Source organism: Monodelphis domestica, chromosome 3 (genome assembly GCF_027887165.1).
Source record: "Monodelphis domestica isolate mMonDom1 chromosome 3, mMonDom1.pri, whole genome shotgun sequence".
Taxonomy (NCBI): Eukaryota; Metazoa; Chordata; class Mammalia; order Didelphimorphia; family Didelphidae; genus Monodelphis; species Monodelphis domestica.
The window spans coordinates 93,721,045-93,740,461 of record NC_077229.1 but is presented as its reverse complement, the minus strand read 5'-3'; the positions used below and the strand labels follow the sequence as shown (position 1 = coordinate 93,740,461).

Sequence of the window (19,417 nt, the reverse complement as noted above, 5' to 3'; positions counted from 1 at the left end):
CATTGGATAGAGGCTTCAGAACCATAGAATATTACATTTGAGAGTCTGAATATTGACATATGGTAGTGGCTTATTTATAAGAACAAGGATCAACTAGTGTGAGAAAAGATTTCACCAAGTCTCACTGAGGCAGAAGCAAGGGTGTCTTGCACACCTAGATGAGAGATATGAGGCTGCTACATAGTGTGTGCTTTTAATATATGTCCACCATAGTAAATAGACCCCACTTTGTAGCCCACACATTATCTGCATTACATATAACTGTAGAGTTGCCAGGAAGGCTGAGAGATTGAGTGATTCGTCATCAATCATACTACTATTAGGGGCAGAAATTAAAACTCAGGCCTTTGATACCTTCACATTGAGAATTCCTAAAGGTAAAACCACCATTGCAGATACAGTTATAGCTCCCTGGAGTGTTCCAACAGGCAGAATTCTGGAGGCAGGCTGTTGCATTGAGGCACTCATCAATATCTACAGGATAAAGGTGGGGGAAGATATTGTCAGTAAGTCACGAAACACCAAAGCCCCGTTGAGCCAATCCTAGGCACAAGATCAAGTCATCAGTAGCACCATGAGTGTTACCTGTACATTGGAAGGATCCTGTAGCACCACGAAGCCAAGAATTTCCACTGGGAGAAGAGAATCCAGGCAAACAGCTGCATTTGTAGCTTCCAATGACGTTGATGCAATTGGTATTGAGACCACAAGGATTGGGAATCTGGGAACATTCATCCACATCTAGAGAGAAGGTGAATTTGGTCAAAAGAGCCCCCCAGACCAAAGCTGTCATCCTTATTGCTGTGAATGGGTGTCAAAGCATTTTGTTGTTCAGTCATTTCAGTTGTGTCCAACTTTTGGATCTTTAGGATCTCATTTGGGGGTTTCTTGGCAAAGATACCCGAATATTTTGCCATTTCCTTCTCCAGCTTCTTTTAGAGATGAGGAAACTAAAGCAAACACAGATTTAAGTGACTTGCCCAGGATCACACAGCTAGTAAGTGTCTGAGGCCAGATTTGAACTTGGGGAGATGAGTCTTCTCGACTCCAAGCTTCACACTCTATCCACTGTACCACCTACTTCACTAAGTCTCCTAGCAAAGCATTTTACAAAGAAGCTCACATTGGCAACCCTCCTCCAGGGAGCCAAGAAAGAAAGAGAACACTTCAGACTCTTTATGCTAAAAGAATCCTTGGAAGCTCCCCAGTCCAAGCTAGACCAAAGCAGGAATCCTTCCATAATGTCTCCAGCAAATGGTCATTCTAATACTATTGAAAGGTATCAGTTGATGAAGAACTCTCTGCCTCCAGGAGGAACATATTCCTCTTCTGGATAACTAACTCCACTTGTAAGGAAGTGTTTTCTTACGTAGGGGTACACTCTCTAAGACTTAAGCAAATTTACAGATCATAATAGTCAAGTTACAAAACCAAAGAGATGTCAACGTACCTCTGAGGCAGACTATACTGATGATTTAGTCGTGCAAGGCTCTTTGTGGTATGAGGGCAAGATGTGAGGTTTTGAGTAACTTATTCGTATGGGGAAAAGGGAGGAAGAAAAATAGAGAAGGAGGATGGAAGGGAGAGAAAGAGACAGAGACAGAAATAGAGAAAGAGAGAGAGAGAGAGAGAGAGAGAGAGAGAGGTGTATTTGCCCCTGACATAGATTCTCTGTACCTTTTCTCAGGTCATTCTTTTGCATAGACTAACAGCAAAACTTTGGGAGTTTTGTGTCCTTTTTTCTAATGGAAACTTCAGAGAAATTAATGATTACTGTCAAATGGTCACGGACTACACATAGAGTCTAGTCTGCAAAGGAAGATCTGAGAAAGGCTTAGGAGGAATTCTTTCACCAAAGCCTAAACCAGGAGAAACTGTCCTGAGAAAAGATTAGACTTCTGTTCTCCTTTATCACACTGCCTTCTAATCTGGAAAACGTGTATTATTTATTCATGAATAAAGGAGAATGTTGATCTTAGAGTTAGTCTATCAGTACATTTAACCTTGAACTAGAAAGGTACAGGCATCCTTTCCCCATCTTGGGAGTTAGGGGTGCAGTGCCCCAAGATCTGGATAATCCAAACAAAAATGTTTGGACTTCCTTTAGTATCAAAGTAGTCTAAATTTTTTCATTTTCTATTAGAGAGTACCTTATTATAAAAATTGTGGGGGGCAGCTGGGTAGCTCAGTGGATTGAGAGCTCAGGCCTAGCGACGGGAGGTCCTAGGTTCAAATCTGGCCTCAGTCACTTCCTAGCTGTGTGACCCTGGGCAAGTCACTTGACCCCCATTGCCTAGCCCTTACCACTCTTCTGCCTTGGAGCCAATACCCAGTGTTGACTCCAAGACGGAAGGTAAGGGTTTAAAAAAAAAAATTTGTGTTACATATTTGGTTCTGGTCATACATAGGTCAGCATTAAGAGGTCTATATTTCCTTTGTGTAGCATTTGCTGGCTTTCACATTCTTTTCATAAACTATAACTTAAAAAGAAATTATGTATATTTATAGTATTAAAAGTATTAAAAGATAAAATATGTTGAAATTCTACAATGTTATACATGTATTTATCTGTTTATGAGTTTCTAAGCTTTTTGTGTCATCTGCTGGCCTTTGCTTATCTGAGGCACCTAATAGATTGATTTCATAAAAATTCCATTTAATTTCATAAAATTCCCATTTAATTTCTTATGCCAATCCACCATTTATGGAAACTGAGATAGGGAATGTTGCAATTTGGAAGGGATACCTGGAATTGAATGTGGAATTGAACAGGAGGAGGAAACCCTTTGGGAAAATGGTATAGCACTTTCAATGATCTTAGGATCACAGATTTAAAATTTTAAAAGATCTTGGAAGCCATTAAATTCAATGATCTCATTTTACACATGATGAAACTGAGGCTCAACATTACATGTATACTTAAAATGACAAAAGACAGATTCGAATTCAAGATGACTGGGTGTAATGGCCCAGACCTTATCATTCTAGATACCAGGGAGGTTGAAGTTAGTGGATCTGGAGCTCAAGAGTTCTGTGCTATAGTGAGCTAAACTGATTGAGTGTCCACACCAAGTCTAGCACCAATAAGTTGAGTCCTCAGAAGTAGGGACCACTAGGTTGACCAAGGAAGGACAAAACACACTCCATGAGAAGTGGAACATGTCAAAGTTTCTGAGCCAATCAGTAGTGAGTCTGAACCCATGCCCCTGAACTTATAACCTAGGTGAGATAGGGAGATTCAATCTTTTTTTTTTTAATTTTGATTAAATCTGAAAAATTAAAAAACAACAACAACAAAAGAAGATCTATGACTCCAGATCCATAGCTTTCTTACTTCCAAGCATGGGACATCCCAATCTCAGAGGAATTTGAGTTTTAAGTTATCCAGAGGGCAATGGAAAGATGATGCATTGTAGGTATAAAGAGGTGAGCAAGAAAGAGGGATAAAGGATGGACAGTTCAAGTATTTCATAGGTGTCTGAAAAATAAAAAAACTTAAAAATATATCCTGGAGGAATTCTCTAGTGTACTGAGTGACACCTCTGTGGAGAATTCATAGGATGGCATCAAAAAGAGTCACATGGGATATAAAAGCATTGAAATGTATGTGATCCACATAGCAAACTGGAATGAGAGAGCTAACCAAGCATGTAAATAGAGCCAGGTTCAAGTACTTTTATTTCCATGCCTTATTTTATTAAAATGCATTTGACATTTTATAGAATCCCCTCCAGTCCTGCTCACCTTGGCACACCATCCTGTGGCTACCCTTCCCCGGAGCTGTCCTATTCCTCAATGCAAAGCCTTTTTTGCAGGAGCATGTGAAATGTCCTGGGGTGTTAATACAGAAGGAATATGGAGGGCAGATTGTGGAATCTGTACATTCATCTATATCTGGAATATAGAGAGGAAGATTATGTAGGATCATAGCTGAGATTTGAGTGCATATCCCACAGTCAGTCAGTCACTACACATTTACTAGATTGCTACTGTGCTAAATACTGAGGATACAAAAAGACAAAAGATACTCTCTTCCCTCAAGTTGCTAAGCAGGGAGTCTACATGCAAATAACCATGTCATACCAACTACATACAGCATAAATACAAAATCATTCAAAGAAGAAAGTTGCTAGAACTAAGGAGGAATGGGGAAGGCTTCCTGTAGAAGATGAGATTTTATCTGAGACTTGAAGGAAGCCAGAAGAGCCAAGGGACAGAGATGAGGAGGGAGAGCATTCCAGGACCACCTTAGCTTAGAGAGGGAGTATCTTCTGCTGGGAAAAGCAGGAAGGTCAGTAAATTGAAGAATATTCAATAAAGGGGCATAAGGAGTAAGAAAACTAGAAAGTGGAAAGAGGTTATGAAGGGTTTTGAAAGCCATACAGGGGGTTTTATATTTGAACCTGGAGCTCATCGAGAACCACCGGAGTTTATTCAATAGGGAGGGGGATATGGTCAAATTTAATTAAACTGTCTATTTAGCCATGAATTTGAGGTCTGAGTGAGTGTTAATTGCTTAGAAGGAGAAGAGAGCTATATCAGTGGTTGGGACAAGTAAACACAGGGAGAAAGTCTGAATGTGCCCATCTGATCCACAAAATGCCTCATCTGTAGTTTGCCATTTCCTTTTCTGTCTCATTTACAGATGAAGAAACTGAGGCAAACAGGGTCGTCTACCAGAACTCCCCACATTAAGGGAACATTGGCTTATTAAAGCCTTAGACTCTAAGGCTTGGAGCTCTCCTATCACAGGTAAGAAACATTAGGATACCTGTTACATACAAATAAGGAAACTGAGGCTCAGAGGTTAAGAGTCTTGTGTGAGGTCAACACAGATTATAAGTAAGGTTGTTAGGATTCCATCCCAGATCCTCTGACTCCAAATCCAGAGCTCTTGACGCCACCTCATTCTGCCCCAACACCAAAATATTTGTATTAATACCATAGGTGGCTAGGTAAAACAGAAAATAAAATGTAGCACTTGGGAGTCACAAAGACATGAGTTTGAATCCCACTTCAGACAGCTACCATGGGACCCTGAACAACTCATTTAAGCTCTCAGCCTTGGTTTCCTCAACTATAAAATGGGGTTAATAGTAGCACCTACCTCCCAGGGTTGTTGTCAGGCTCAAATGAGAATTTTGGCAGAATGCTGTACAAACCTTAAACTACAAATGCTCACAATTCTTATTTTCATACCATTCAGTGGTTTTCTGTTGGATCCCATTCTTTGTGATCTCATTTAGGCTTTTCTTGACAAAGGTACTGCAGTGGTTTGCCATTTCCTTTTCCAACTCATTTACAGATGAAGAAACTGAGGCAAACAGGGTTAAGTGACTTGCCCAGGGTCACACAGCTAGTAAGTATCTGAAGTCTGATTTGAACTTAGGAAGAGGAGTCTTCCTGACTCCAAGGCTGGCACTCTATCTATTGCACCATCTAGCTGCCCAGCACAATTCTCAATATATCCTCACAATTGTGTTGAATTAGATGTCACCATATCTCCCACCAGACTGAAATCCATCTGAGTAGATAAATTCTATTTCCCACCTGTCTGCATATTCTTCCAAATCCCCACAGGACTGGCCACATAGTAGATACGTAGGAAATAAGCGTTTGGATCATAGTCAGAGAATAATAGTAGACTTCTGAGTCACATGAAAAACAATATGGTGGTCTAGACATTTGCTCTGATCTCCCAAACCTTTCAAACCTCCCCAAAACAGAAATGATGCCCAAAGATGAGAGGAATAAGACAGGGGGACCTTCCAAACTGTGAGAGTTACAGGCATAATCTAGAAAATCCACGTAAAACGTTTTCTCTCTCTCTTGAACCAGAGATGTCTGAATTTTCCTTTTATTTTTACGGAGTGTAAGCAGTAGCTTATTGGAAAATTTGGATTAAGTATTTAGTCATAGGCTCTATGTAGGTCAATATTTAAATGATGGAAGAAATGAAGAACTTAAGATCCAAAGATCACCTCGAGATCTCATGTGAGACATTGTTTATGCACTTGAAAGCCCCAAACCAGCATAGAGAACTGCAGTTTTTTTACTACAAATTTAATTTTAAGAGAAAAAATTGTGTAGTTCTTCATTTTTGTTATTAGACAGTAAATACATACTGTAGAAATAATATTCTAAATAAGAATACATATATTTTATGCATTTACAAGTTACTAAACCTTTTAAGATATGTCTATATTTCTGGCCTTTGCATATGGTCCACTGACTTTCACACATTCTTTTCACAAACTATAACTTTTTACTTATTTTAACTTTAAAATAGAAATTGTAGCAGCAGCTGGGTAGCTCAATGGATGGAGAGCCAGGCCTAGAGATGGGAGGTCCTAGGTTCAGATATGACCTCAGACACTTCCTAGCTGTGTGACCCTGGGCAAGTCACTTACTCCCCATTGCTGAGCCCTTACTGCTCTTCTACTTTGGAGCCAAAACACAGTATTAATTCTAAGACAGAAGGTAAAGGCTTAAAAAAAAAGAAAGAAATTGTGTATATTTATGGTATTAAAGATAAAATATGTAGATATCATAGAATACTACAATATATTTTATACTTTTCTGAGTTTCTAAACTTTTTCTTTGTCATCTGCTGGCCTTAAAATATCATCTGTGTCTTTCACAAAACTCCCCCAAGATTCCCACTTAATTTCTTATGCTGACCCACAATATATCAAAACTGTGATGTGGAAGGAATTCTGTAGTTTATATTTAAAGAGCATTTTGAAGGTTGCAAAGCACGGAACATACATTATCTTTTTTTTTGTCCTTACTATCAACCTTGTGTGGTAGATATTATTATTATTCCCATATTACAGATGAAAAACTGAGATTGAAAGAGGTTGTTGCTCATAGTCATACAATATGTCGGAAGTAGAATTTGAATTCAGGTCTTCCTGACTCCAAATCCCCTGCTCTAACCATTATACTACCAAGTTGCTGAATAAATAAAGAAATCTAAGAAAATTCCAACATTATTCAAGGTCTGAGTTTTTCCTGTACTTTCACAGTCAGAGTTCCTGAAGGGGAAGCTGGCACTACAGGTGGTGTTTTAGCACTCTAGGATGCTAGTGCAATTGGAATTGGGACCTGAAAGATGGAAACTTTGGGTGGATCTAACCACACCAGGGCAGAAAGTAAATTTGGTCAAAAGAGCTACCCTGGACTAATTACTGAAATGGAAACCAAAGCATTCACAGAAAAGTTAGCATTGGCAGTTGTCCTCTGAGGTGTGAAGAAGGAAATGCAGAAGCTCAGGATCTCTGAGTTGGAAGGGACCTCAGAGGCCACCTAATTCAACCTCACTAGACCAGAGAAGAACTTCCTTCCACAGCATCCCTAATCAGTGGTGATCAGGATCTCCTGAAAGACCTCAAACCGATGGAGAACTCCAGAGCCTGTTTCACCACTGATTAGCTCTGAATCTAAGGAAGTTCCTCCTTCTACTGGGCTGAAATTTGTCTCCCTGCACCTCTCCCTCGGCCTGCCTGCCACTCATTTTTTCTAGTCTTCTTTCTAAGACCAATCAGAACAATTCAAATTATTCTTCCCTAAGAGAGTCATTCAAGGCCTTTAAAACTCCAATCATGCCTCTATGGCTTCTTAGTCACTCTTCCAGAGACAGCAACAGCTCCTAAACCAACCAGAGGTGCCCTCGTGCCTGAGTGTTTGGGGGTTAATAAGATCCCCTTTGTCTGGCGTTTAAAGCCCTTTATAACCTGGACCCTTCCTACCTTTCTAGTCTTCTTATTCTTTATTCTCCCTTCCATGCATTCCAGGATCCGTTCTCTGACATTGGTCTCCTAGCACAAGACACTCCTTCTCCCAGTTCTCTGGCTTTTCACTGGCTGTCCTCAATGCCTGGAATGTCCTCTCTCCATCTCTCCCAGACGTCTTCTTTCAAGACTCAGCTCACATCTTACCTTCTGCCAGACTCCTCCCCATCTCTCCAGTCCCCACAAGTCGCCACCCTCTGAGACTGACTTCCATCTACTCACTACAGACCTAGTTCTTTCCATGTTGTCTCTCCCATTAGACCATGAGCTCCCTGAGGGCAGAGATTGTGATTTTTCTCTTCTGTGCATCCTCAGCACTTAACATTATTCCTGGCACATAGTAGATGTTTAATGAACTCCTGTCTACTTGACTTCACCCCAGTTAATCCAGTGTCACCTATAGTCCCTCATTTCTCTCTCTCAGAGCCAGGCTTCTGCCAATGAAGTCTCAGTCTGCTAGTTTCTCCACATGCTAAGTCTGGATTAGATTATCCAGGAGCCAGCAATCATCTCTCCCACACTCTACTCCACACCCCTCCCTTCCTCCCTCCCTCCCTTCTTCTCTCTCTCTCCCTTCCTCTTTCTCTCTCCCTCCCTCCCTCCCTCTCTCTCTCTCTCTCTCTCTCTCTCTCTCTCTCTCTCTCTCTCTCTCTCTCTCTCTCTCTCTCTCTCTCTCTCTCCTCTCTTCTCTCCTCTCTCTTTCTCTCTCCCTCTCCCCCTCTCCCTCTCTCTCTCTTTCTCTCCTCTCTCTCTCTCCCTCTCTCTTCCTCTCCCTCTCTCTTCCTCTCCCTCTCTCTCCCCCCATCTCTCTCCCCCTCTCCCTCTTTCTCTCTCCCTCTCCCCCTCTCCCTCTCTCTTTCTCTCCTCTCTCTCTCCCTCCCTCTCTCTCTCCTCTCTCCTCTCTTCTCTCCTCTCTCTCTCTTTCTCTCTCCCTCTCCCCCTCTCCCTCTCTCTCTCTTTCTCTCCTCTCTCTCTCCCTCTGCCCCTCTCCCTCTCTCTTTCTCTCCTCTCTCTCCCTCTCCCCCTCTCCCTCTCTCTCTTTCTCTCCTCTCTCTCTCCCTCTCCCCCTCTCCCTCTCTCTCTCTTTCTCTGCTCTCTCTCTCTCTCTCTGTCTCTCTCTCTCTCTCTGTCTCTCTCTCTCTCTGTCTCTCTGTCTCTCTGTCTCTCTCTCTCTCTCTCTGTCTCTCTCTCTCTCTCTCTCTCTCTCTCTCTCCCCCTGTCTCTTCCTCTCCCTCTCTCTCTCCCCCATCTCTCTCTCCCTCTCTCTCTCTTTCTCTCTCTCTCTCTCTCTCACCTTATCTTAGGATCAATACTATGTATTGATTCCAAGGCAAAAGAGTAATAAGGATCAAGTAGCTTGCTTAGGGCCACACAGCTAGGAAGTGAAGGTCACATTTGAACCCAGGACCTTCCATCTCTAGGTCTGGCTCTCAATCCACTGAGCCATGATGTAGCACACACACACACACACACACACACACACACACACACACACACACACAGTTCCACTGTCTTTCACCTTTACATTCCTCATTTGGGTCAGTGAAGATGCGCTCTTTAGAAGCCAGTTCAAATCCAATCTCACAGGTACAGTAGTAATCATTTCCTGTATCTGTGCATCTTGAATTAGCAGGGCAGGTCGCAGGATTCTGGCATTCACCAGATGAGGAACCTGAAAAATCATCTAGATGAGAAGAAACCTTCAGCTACTGAGGCACAAATAGGTTACATGTAGCTATCCAAATTGAAGTGGGGTGATAGCCCTTGTATAATAACATAGGTCACATATAATAATAATAATGTCACATGTTGCAAGTCTCATGCTTATAATATATTCATTCCCTCCTCATGTCTGTTTGTTTCCTCTAAGGTCCGTCTCAGAGTTCATATTCTATGTGAAGTCACTGAGACCCCCACTTGTCAGTGTTCTCGCTCTTCAAATTTCCTTGCATAAACTTCATATAATCACAGAATTTCAAACTTAGAAAGGACCTCAGTGACAATCTAGTTCAACCTGAAACCCTTTCAGACTCTGCCTTTGAAGAGATGTCTAGATTGAAACAGCACGCCGCCCAGGGGCTGATAAAGCATTTGGGTAACTTCTGGTGGCTTGTGTGCTCTGGCCCCTCTTTAAAGAGCATATAGGACCAGCAGACCCGGGTTGGTTCCATATTATCCCCATTCCTGTGAGCGGTTTGGAAGGTGATTGTCTATTGAGCCAGAAGAATTGTCCACTCCATGGGCTTTAAATAAAGAAACAAGTTATGTTCCCATTCTCTTCTCCACTTCCAAATGAGTGGATTGGTGAGACAATTGACCATCTCCTCTCTTCTGAACAGAAGTTACGGCAGCTATGTGCCCTTGGCAATGAGTTCACGTGCTTGCCCTATTGGTCTAAGACTATATCTCAACACCCTAGTTGCCTTTTCTGCTCGATTTTTCTTTCCATGAACACAAGTGGTTAGATACTGAACCTGAGAGATAGACGTTTCCAGTAGTGGTTGCATACTGAGCTCAAGAAGTCCAGAGACATTTAATTGAATTCTGGTTGCCCAGCAGGAAATATTCCCTACAACTAAACCCTTCTCAGAAGAGAAGATGAGCCTTGCCAGAGGGGTGCATCATGCATGTCTGACTGGCAAGAAGATATATTCCTTGAGTTGCTGCTTAAACACTGAAGGTTCAAGGTAGATGTGAAATATTTGTTCAGCAGTCCTAAAAATCTCTTGAGAGACTCTCTCTGCTCTTAATGGAGTACAAAAGGAATTATTATTTCCTGTTAAGTAATTGTCAATGTGTGCTTATGAGTCTTTCATATTTTAAGCATCTCTTTTAAGATGGAGAAAAAAATAACTGTCCTTTGTCCATTATCTTCCACTCTGCTCATTGAGTAATTTTTCTAGAAGGGCTTCCATTTATCCCTTTTGTAAAATCTCTAGTCATGAATCATACCCAAACTTTCTTTTAGAGATTTTTCTCTGGAGTTCTATTTTGGAGTGGAAATGTGAGTCAAACAGTGTGATAAAAGTCTGATTTGCTTTTTTTGATCTCTCAAAGAAATATTTCTCCCATTTCCATTTCCTGGAATTCTTTCATTGAACAAGACTACTTCTAAAATAGAATGGTGAGGGGACTGATGCTCAGGCTATCTAAGAATTAGCTGTTAGAATTAGGAAAGAAAAGACTTGGAAGGCAACAAAATAGCTGTCTAAGAAGAGAAGGGTTGTGTATATAAGGGGAACTGGCCTTTTTCTGCTCATCCCAAAGAGAAAAATTAAGAATAACGCGAGTTAGGGGCAAAAAAAGTCAATTTCAGACTCCATGTAAAGAAATACTTGGTACAACAAGCACTACCCCAAAGAGAAAGGAATAATTATAGGAGTTAGAGAGTTCTCCATCACTGGAATTCTTAAAGCAGAGGTTGGATAGATATTTGCCAGAGATATCACAGAAGAGATTCTTACTCCAGTATAGACCAGACTAGATATATTCCATCTCTGAGACTGAAATGCCATGAAACCACTGTCCTTCCATATTGCTCCACATTGTGTATAACTCCAAAGTGTCTCACTTCACTGAATAGAAGAGTAAGAGGATATCTCTCTAGCAAGGTCCCGGGAAAACATTCACTATAATGAACTTCCTAAGGATTACTGATTTTCTCTGTACTGGCCAGCCCTGCTTATTCCACCATCTGAGTTGAAGACAATAGCTTACCTTTATGTAACACTTGTGTCCTTATCTTGGAAGTGAACCAGACCAGTCCTGGGAGAAGAAGACAGAAAAGTCATCCTTTGATAGCCATCAAATCATCATCATTAGCATATATTAGTATGTAAGTGCCTTCTGTAACCCAGAGACTATGCTATATACCATCCCAACAGAAACCAGAGTAGAACAGTTCTATATACAGCTATGTGAGAGCTCAAGGGCTGAGGAACCCTCTACTTTCCCAGGAGTGTGGGTACGTCTAGGGCAGTGACAGCAAACCTTTTAGAGATCAAGTGCCCTAACTTTCAGGTTTCCAAAGAGCTATTTCATTTGATCCTTAAAATAGCTACATGAGATGGAGGCTTTTATTATCTTCATTTTACAGATAAGGAAAGTGAAGCTGAAAAGCAGTAAGTGACTTACCTAAGGTCACACAACTAGCAAATGCCTGAAGCAAAGTCAATAAATAAGCAATTATTAAGTACCTACTCTGTGCCAGACACTGTGTTAAGCCCTGGAGAATTATGACTCAAGTCTTCATGATTTCTAATCTAACAATTTATACTGCACAAAAATGTCCCTCAAAAATATTTTTAAAGAGAGAAATACACAACCAAAAAAGAAAACGGGCCCCTTCCAACATTGAAAATCAAAGTCTATGGCATTGGAGGCTCTCAGTAAAGCCATAGATTCATATAACATCAGAGCTAGAAGAGAACTCAAAGGTGATCTAGTCCAACCCAGAACTGAACATTATTGTTATCTATAGAAAGGTCAGCACTTGTTGCTTGAAGTCCTCTGGTGAGGGGGAATGCACTAGTTCTGGAGGCAGCCCATTATACTCTCAGAGAGCTCCAGTTGTTAAGTCATTAGCTTTTCACACTTCTGCTTCCAAGATTCAAGATGGTGGAGTAAGGAAAGAGTGCTTTGAGCTCCCCCAAAGCCAACTCCAAATGACTATAAAAATACCTTATGATGAATTCTGGAGTGGTAAAACTAAGCCAAAGATTACCTTTTCTTTCTTTAACTAAGCCTAAATCTACTTCTTGTAACTTCTCCAAACTGTACCTCTTTCTACTCTTTGGGGCCATGAAGAACAAGTCTAACCCTTCATTCACAGGAAAGATTTTCAAATACCTGCCTCCCTGACCCTTCTCTTCTCCAGGCTAAACACCCCTAATCCTTTCAGCCAATCCTTGTATGGAATGATACAAAAGAGAAGGAGGAGGAGGAGGAGCAGGGGGAGGACATGGCAAAAACCACTTTAGTGTCTTTGCCAAGAAAACCCCAATGGGGTCACAAAGAGTTGAACACTATTGAAACAACTGAACAACAAACTAGCTTATGACCTTAGGCATTGACCACGGACTCCATCTTCTAATCAACAAAATCAGGAGGTTTGATTCAATGATCTCTAAGTCCATCCTCGTCTAGATTTTATACATTTGCACTAAATCAAAAAATGTGTCTAACTCCAACCAAACCTCATGATTCAGCCTGCCCCAATCCCTGAGGGGAGTGAAAAAACTCTTCCCTGAAAGTATAGGCATTAAGTGGAAGACATAGCATTGGACTGCAAGTCAGAAGACCCAAGATTAAATCCTGCCTCTGCCTCTTACTAGACTGATGACCTTGGGGAAATCCCTATCCTTCTCAGGGCCTCAGTTTCCCCTTTGGAGAGGGATTTGGCCAGATGTTCTTTCCTAGCTCTAAAAACCTGGGGTTCAATGACTCCCCAAATATGTGACCTTACACAAGTTTATACAGGGAGTCAGCACCCCACCAGTTGAGTATTCTGATTTTCTGCCCCCAAATCAGGGCCATCTCTTGCTCTGAAGTTCTCTACCATCCTACCATCACCTTCTAAATGTACTATCATCCTTTGACCTCACATCAGAATCACAAAATACCAGAGCTAACAGGGGCCTTAGAGATCATCTGCCCCACTTTGGAATTAATTAGCAGCAATGGAGGAAGTTACAGACTATAGATTTCAAATGCCTAACCATTAGAGTTAGTCAAAAGTAAAATAGACAAGAGGCTCCAGCAATCGAATAACTTCAGACAGAGAGAGACTAGATAGCCACTTACTAAGGGATCCAGCTAAAAAATGGGTTGAACTAGATGCTTTTCAAGAGTCCTTCCGATTCAAATTTTCTACTCCAATTCATTTCTGGCTTGCAGGGAGTTGGCATGATGAAGTAGAAAGAGTTCTGACTCAGGCACACCAGAAGACCTGGATTCAAATACTGCCTCTGACACTCACTAGCTGTGTGACCGTGGACTAGTCTCGTAACTAATGAATCAGCAAGCATTTATCAAAGGCTTACTATGCATGAGGCAGTTGTTAAGTGCTGGAGACATGAAGACAAAAATGAAAAAGTCCCTGAATTCAAGAAACTCACATACTTTTTAAAATAGTTTATTTATTGATTTATTTAGTATTCCTTTTTATTTATTATTAATATATTGGTTTATTTTCAAGTAACGAGTATTTTTTAATCATCTATTCTTCTAACTACTCCCTCCCTTTCAAGCAAATGAATGAAAAAACCTTCTAAAAAATCCCTCAACATATAGCTACATTGTCTGACAAAACAGATTAGCCATGTCCAAAAAAACATATTTCTCTTTTGGCATTATAAGTAAGGAGCTTCTGGGTGAAAAAGCAGCAACATATTAATTACAGAAGTACATACAGAGTATATACCAAATGCAGACAGTGTAGCTTGGGAAGAGAAGCCTCTAGAAACGAGAATCAGGAAAACTTTTGTATAGAAGGCAACCTTGAACTGAATCTTGAAAACCAAGAGGTGGCAGAGAAGAGGGAGTATATTCCAGGACTGATGTATAGGACAAGGCAAAGCTACCCAGACAGGAGATGGGTGTAAGATATCTGTTGGTATGGCTGGATTGCAGAGGGCAAGGAGGGGGGTAAGGCTTAAAAAGACTGGAAAGGTAAGAAAGGGCCAGGTGACGAAGGGAATTAATTGGCAAGTGGAGGGGTTTGTTTTTTTATATTTTGGGTAATAGGGAGCCACTGGAGTTTAAGCAGGGAGGGTAACTCAGAGAAGCTCTCTTTGGAAGCTGTTTAGAGGATGAAATCAAATACAGTCAGACTTGGAGCAGGAAGACTGAATTAGCTGAATGATGAGATCAGAAGACAAATTATAAGGAGTTTTAAAAAAGAGAAGAAATTGAGGCACCAATATATATTCCTTTTTTTTTAACCCTTACTTTCTATCTTAGAATTGATACAAAGTATCCTAATTATTGGTTCCAAGGCAAAAGAGCAGTAAGGGCTGGGTAATGGAGGTTAAATGACTTGTCCAGAGTCACATAGCTATAAAATGTGTGTGTGGTTTTTTTTAAGGGGGTTTAAAAAAGGGTTTAAAAGAGGTCATATTTGAAACCAGGACCTCTTGTCTCCAGGACTGCTTCTCTATCTTCTAAGTCACCTAGCTGTTCCTAAGATAGTTTTGGGTTTTTTTTAAGAGTTTGGGGAGAAGAGGAGGAGAAAATAGGATGCTGGTTAATAGAAGTGATTAGATTTAGTGAAGAGTTTTTAAGGATGGAAGAGACTTGGGTATATTTGTAGGAAACAGGGAAAAGAAGGAGAGAATGAAGATTCAAAACAGAGGAAGGGGATAGAGAATAATCTGGGGTAGACAGGAGGGGATGGGATCAAAGGAGGATGTAGAGAAGTTGGCACTGTATCTCAGTTTATTCCTCTATAAAATGAAGGGATTGTTAGATATCCCCTTCCGGCTCGAAAGGTATAATGCTATGATGTTCTGTTTATCAAGGCTGAGGAAACCCAGACCCAGGGAAAGGAAAGAGATTTGCTCCAGGTCAGTTAGTGAATGATCAGCTCATTCCCTGCTCCTATGACTACCAGAACCAAAACAGCAAGCTGGCCTCACACTCACCCAGGAGAAGGGCAATTCCACTGCATTGCATGGTGCTGGTGCATCCGTCCCAGTCTTTAAAGAGGAACCTCTCTTTCCTTCTCTGGCCTGCTTTTGAGTGATAACTGAGAGGGCAGGAAAGGGGTTACCCAACTCCTGACGTGAGAGAAGGGCCTAGAAGCAAAAGATTCTTGTTTTGCTGAGTGTTCTTTTCTAAAAGTTTTCTATTGCAAAACAGGCATATAGAGTCAAGTCCCTAATTTTTCCCCTTGAAAAATGACTTCACGCCCAAAATGTGACTGCTAAGACAACTAAGATCTTTGCTCTAAGGCAGTAGGCTCTAGGTAGGAGAGTGTCGATCTCTGAGGGAACTCGGCAGGTTAGCATTTGATATACCACCCCCACTCCCAGGAAATGAAAAGAGCATGAGGTCTTGTCCTAGCTCTGTAACTAGGAATCCTTGGCGAAGACGTGGCACTCGTGCAGAGCCGGCACTCTGGGAGCTGCTGTGTTCTCCTTCTTCCCAGTGCAGGAGGACATTTTTTGCATGCCCCATTCCTCTGTCTAGCCCCACAAAGCAAGCACTTTCTTCCTTAACTCTCTCCGGAAATCAGGGGGGCTCACAGACAGCTTGAATTTGCCCTCTGGGCACTCAAAATCTAAAAAGGATCACCAGTGAGGTACACAGTTCTTGGTTTATAGTTGGCCCTAAATGATTGTTTATTGACTGCCCGAACACATAAAGTCAGAATAGTGTGGGAGGACATGGGAAAACTGTTCAAAGTCCAATCTGAATGGAAAGTAGAATCCATTAAAGGGAAATAATAATAATAATTTTTTAAAATAAACTAGCAATTATAAGGCACTTTAAAGTTCTCAAAGCACTTTAGATATACTATCTAATTTGTTACTCACGATAAATAAGTGCTATTATGATCTTCTTTTTGAAGATGGGGAAACTGAGGCTTAGAGAGGTCAAATGACTTAACCAGGGTCACATTGCTCATGTCTTAAGGCAATATTTGAATTCTGTTCCAACTCTATCCTCTCTATCACCTAGCTGTCTATAGAATGAAATAAGGCTGAAGAGGTAGCCTGGGAAGGACCTTGAATGTCAGACTAAAAGATTCTGATTTTTATCCTAGAGTCAAAAGACATCTAATTGTATGAAGAAGGTCCAAAGGCTTTTGTGTTAATAACATGGGTCATAGGCAGCCAGAATGTGATCACTGACCCCCCCCCATGACCCCTGTACTTGCTTATGTACCAAGAGCTGCCCTGACCAAGTGGCCATGGAAATATATGCCCTGGGATCCTTTCAAAAGGACCTTGAACACCAGGCTGAAGAGTATGACCTGTACCTGAGTTCTAGGATCCAGAGAAAGAGAAACATGATTAAACTCTTTATATAATATCAGACTTGGTTGATGTCATTTTTAATTAATTTTGACAAAGTAGGTGGGAGGGAGACTTCTTTTTTATACTTAATTATAAGGAATGTCTCTCTGGAAAGAGAGGAAAGGATAGATTGGACAATGTAGGTGAAGGAAAAACAAAATACACTAACAATTTGAAAAATCAAAAGATAAGATGATCCCAGGAGAAGAGCTTTTACCAATTCAATTCAGTAAACATTTATTAAGTGTCTAGTATGTGCTGAGCTGGAGAAACAAATAAGAAAAAGAAAGACAATCCTTATCCTCAAGAAGCTTAGTGGCAAAAAGAAAATACTCAAAAGGAAGCTTAGGATAAAAAATATGAATCAATAGAGATTGTTGTTGTTGTTTTATTGTGTCAGACTCTTTGTGGCCCCATTTGAGGTTTTCTTGGCAAAGCTACTGGAGTGTTTGCCATTTCCTTCTCCAGCCCATTTTTCCAAATGAGGAACCAAGGTTAAGAAGGTTAACAAGGACTTGCCCAAGACCAAACAACTAATACATATCTAAGACCAAATTTGAACTCAGAGAATGACATCCTGACTTCAAGCTCAGCACTCTGTCTATTAACCATTCACCTATGTGCCCAAGAAAGTAATAATATCCAAGGGATAGGAGACTTGAAAATCCAGGCCGCCATCTATTCCTTCCCTGCATAATACAATTTTATATGATTCCAATGAGGAAGAAAAGGGAGAGGTATCTAAAAACACAGGTATCTCTACACAGGATGCTCTGTGCTCAGATTTTGAAAGGAAAAAATACAACAAATGGAAAGAGGGATGAGGAACACAAAAGAATGCCATTATTCTGTAAGGTCAAAGCTTAGGATGAACTGAAACTTGACAAAGTACTAAGGACCAGAAGATCTGAGCTATTTTTGGAGACCAGAAGAGGAACACAAAAAAGGATAGGCTCCCTGCTTGAGGATGCTGACATAATGTTTATAGACAACAGAGATATAACAGTTGCTCAACTCTTTTTTGCTTCTATATTCTTTCTCAAGGAAAATGATCTTGAGACTAGAAAGGGAAGAAACAACATGTTTAAGAGAATTTTGAAACTATAGTAAGTCAAGTGTAAATCTAACCATCCCAACTCAATAAATTCCCCTGGTTCCCTAATACCTCCAGGATCAAATACAAACTCCACTCCTTGGTGTTTAAAACCTTTCATAATATCACTAAGAAATGATGAGAGAAGATTTTGGAACTAAATGGCTAAATGAAACGACACAAAGTGAAATGAACAGAAGTAGCAGAATGATCTCTGCAATAAGACCTACATTATAAAATTAAATAACTCTGATCAAAGATCTCTGATCAATGCAATGACCAACCCTGATTACAGAGGGACTGATGATAATCATAGAAACATTTGTTGAGGTTGTTGTACTTTCTTTCTTTCTTTCTTTTTCTTTCTTCCTTCCTTCCTTTCTTTCTTTTAAATGACAGAAGGAGTTAAAGGAGAAAATAAATACTTGTCCATTTAAAAGTAAAATAGAGACTTCCGGTTAAGATGGCGGCTTAGAGAAAGCTGAAGTTCAGATCTCCGGAAAACCCTTCCCGACCGATCTCAAACTAGAAGCTCCTAAGGCGCCGAAATTCAAAACGATCAACAGCACAGACCCTGGGAACCCTCCTCCTGGACCTGGACCCGGTTCAAAAGGTACGGCTCCCCTTAAAAGCCAGAACCCGAGATCCCTCGGACCTCAGGGGTAGGAGCGCAGAGTCTAAGGCTCCCGGAAGCGGCAGCCGCGCCGGGCTCAGAGAGCAGGGTCTGAGGAACAACAACCCTCAGGGTCTTCTACCCAAGTCCCAGTCCGGGTGAAAGTTACTGCCTGGGGCTTCCGCTGCAGAGAGCCGGTAGGTCCGGGTGAAAGTTACTGCCTGGGGCCTCCGCTGCAGAGAGCTGGTCAAAACAACAGCAACCCTCAGGGCGGGCAAGACAGCCTCATGGGCTGGATCCTGCTATCCAAGTCTCAGTGAAAGTCTGTGCTCTCGGAGCTTGGGGAAGCGGCAGCCCATCCCCCCGCAGGCCGACGAAACAGCCTCACGGCCAGGGATTCTGAAGGCAACTTCCAGAAATCGAGCCAGGGGGAGAGTGTGGCCTCGTGGTCCGACCCTTCCATTCCAGTTCCAGTGAGGCATATTCAGTTTAACCCAGGGAACGCTCATAGAACCAACATCTGCCCAGGACTAAAGCCACTGATCACCAGACAAAGACAAGAAAAGCCAATCCTCCACATTCAGAGATGACAAATTCCACAGAAGCCCCAAAATACCAAGAAAAATAAGAAGAAAGGGGCGACTCTGGACACATTCTATGGAGCCAAAATACAAAATACAGAGCAGATAGAAGAAGATATACAAGAAAATTCTCCAAAATCTTCCAAAGGAAATAGAAACTCTCCACAAACCCATGAAGAATTTGAATCAGAAAGGACCAAAAAGATGGAAGCCCTCTGGGAGGAAAAGTGGGAAATGATGCAAAAGAAATTCACGCATCTACAAAACCAGTTTGACCAAACTGTAAAAGAAAACCAGGCTTTAAAGCAAGAACTAATAAA

General features: G+C 41.3%; 1 protein-coding gene across 2 annotated transcripts in view; it reads right to left on the bottom strand.

The window, feature by feature from the left end:
* Positions 1-15,753, bottom strand: part of ADGRE1 (adhesion G protein-coupled receptor E1) — a 64,910-nt gene extending 49,157 nt beyond the window's left edge. Inside the window, exons 1-6 of one of the 2 annotated variants that reach the window (XM_056822574.1) lie at positions 15,434-15,753; positions 11,511-11,558; positions 9,313-9,465; positions 3,745-3,894; positions 586-741; positions 355-474 (exon numbers count right to left, since the gene is read on the bottom strand). In XM_056822574.1, coding sequence (XP_056678552.1) covers positions 355-474; positions 586-741; positions 3,745-3,894; positions 9,313-9,465; positions 11,511-11,558; positions 15,434-15,464 — 658 coding nt within the window. In that variant the 5' untranslated portion in view covers positions 15,465-15,753. The remainder of the gene's footprint in view (positions 1-354; positions 475-585; positions 742-3,744; positions 3,895-9,312; positions 9,466-11,510; positions 11,559-15,433) is intronic. The other variant, XM_056822575.1, reaches the window with a different exon arrangement.
* Positions 15,754-19,417: the final 3,664 nt, after the last annotated feature.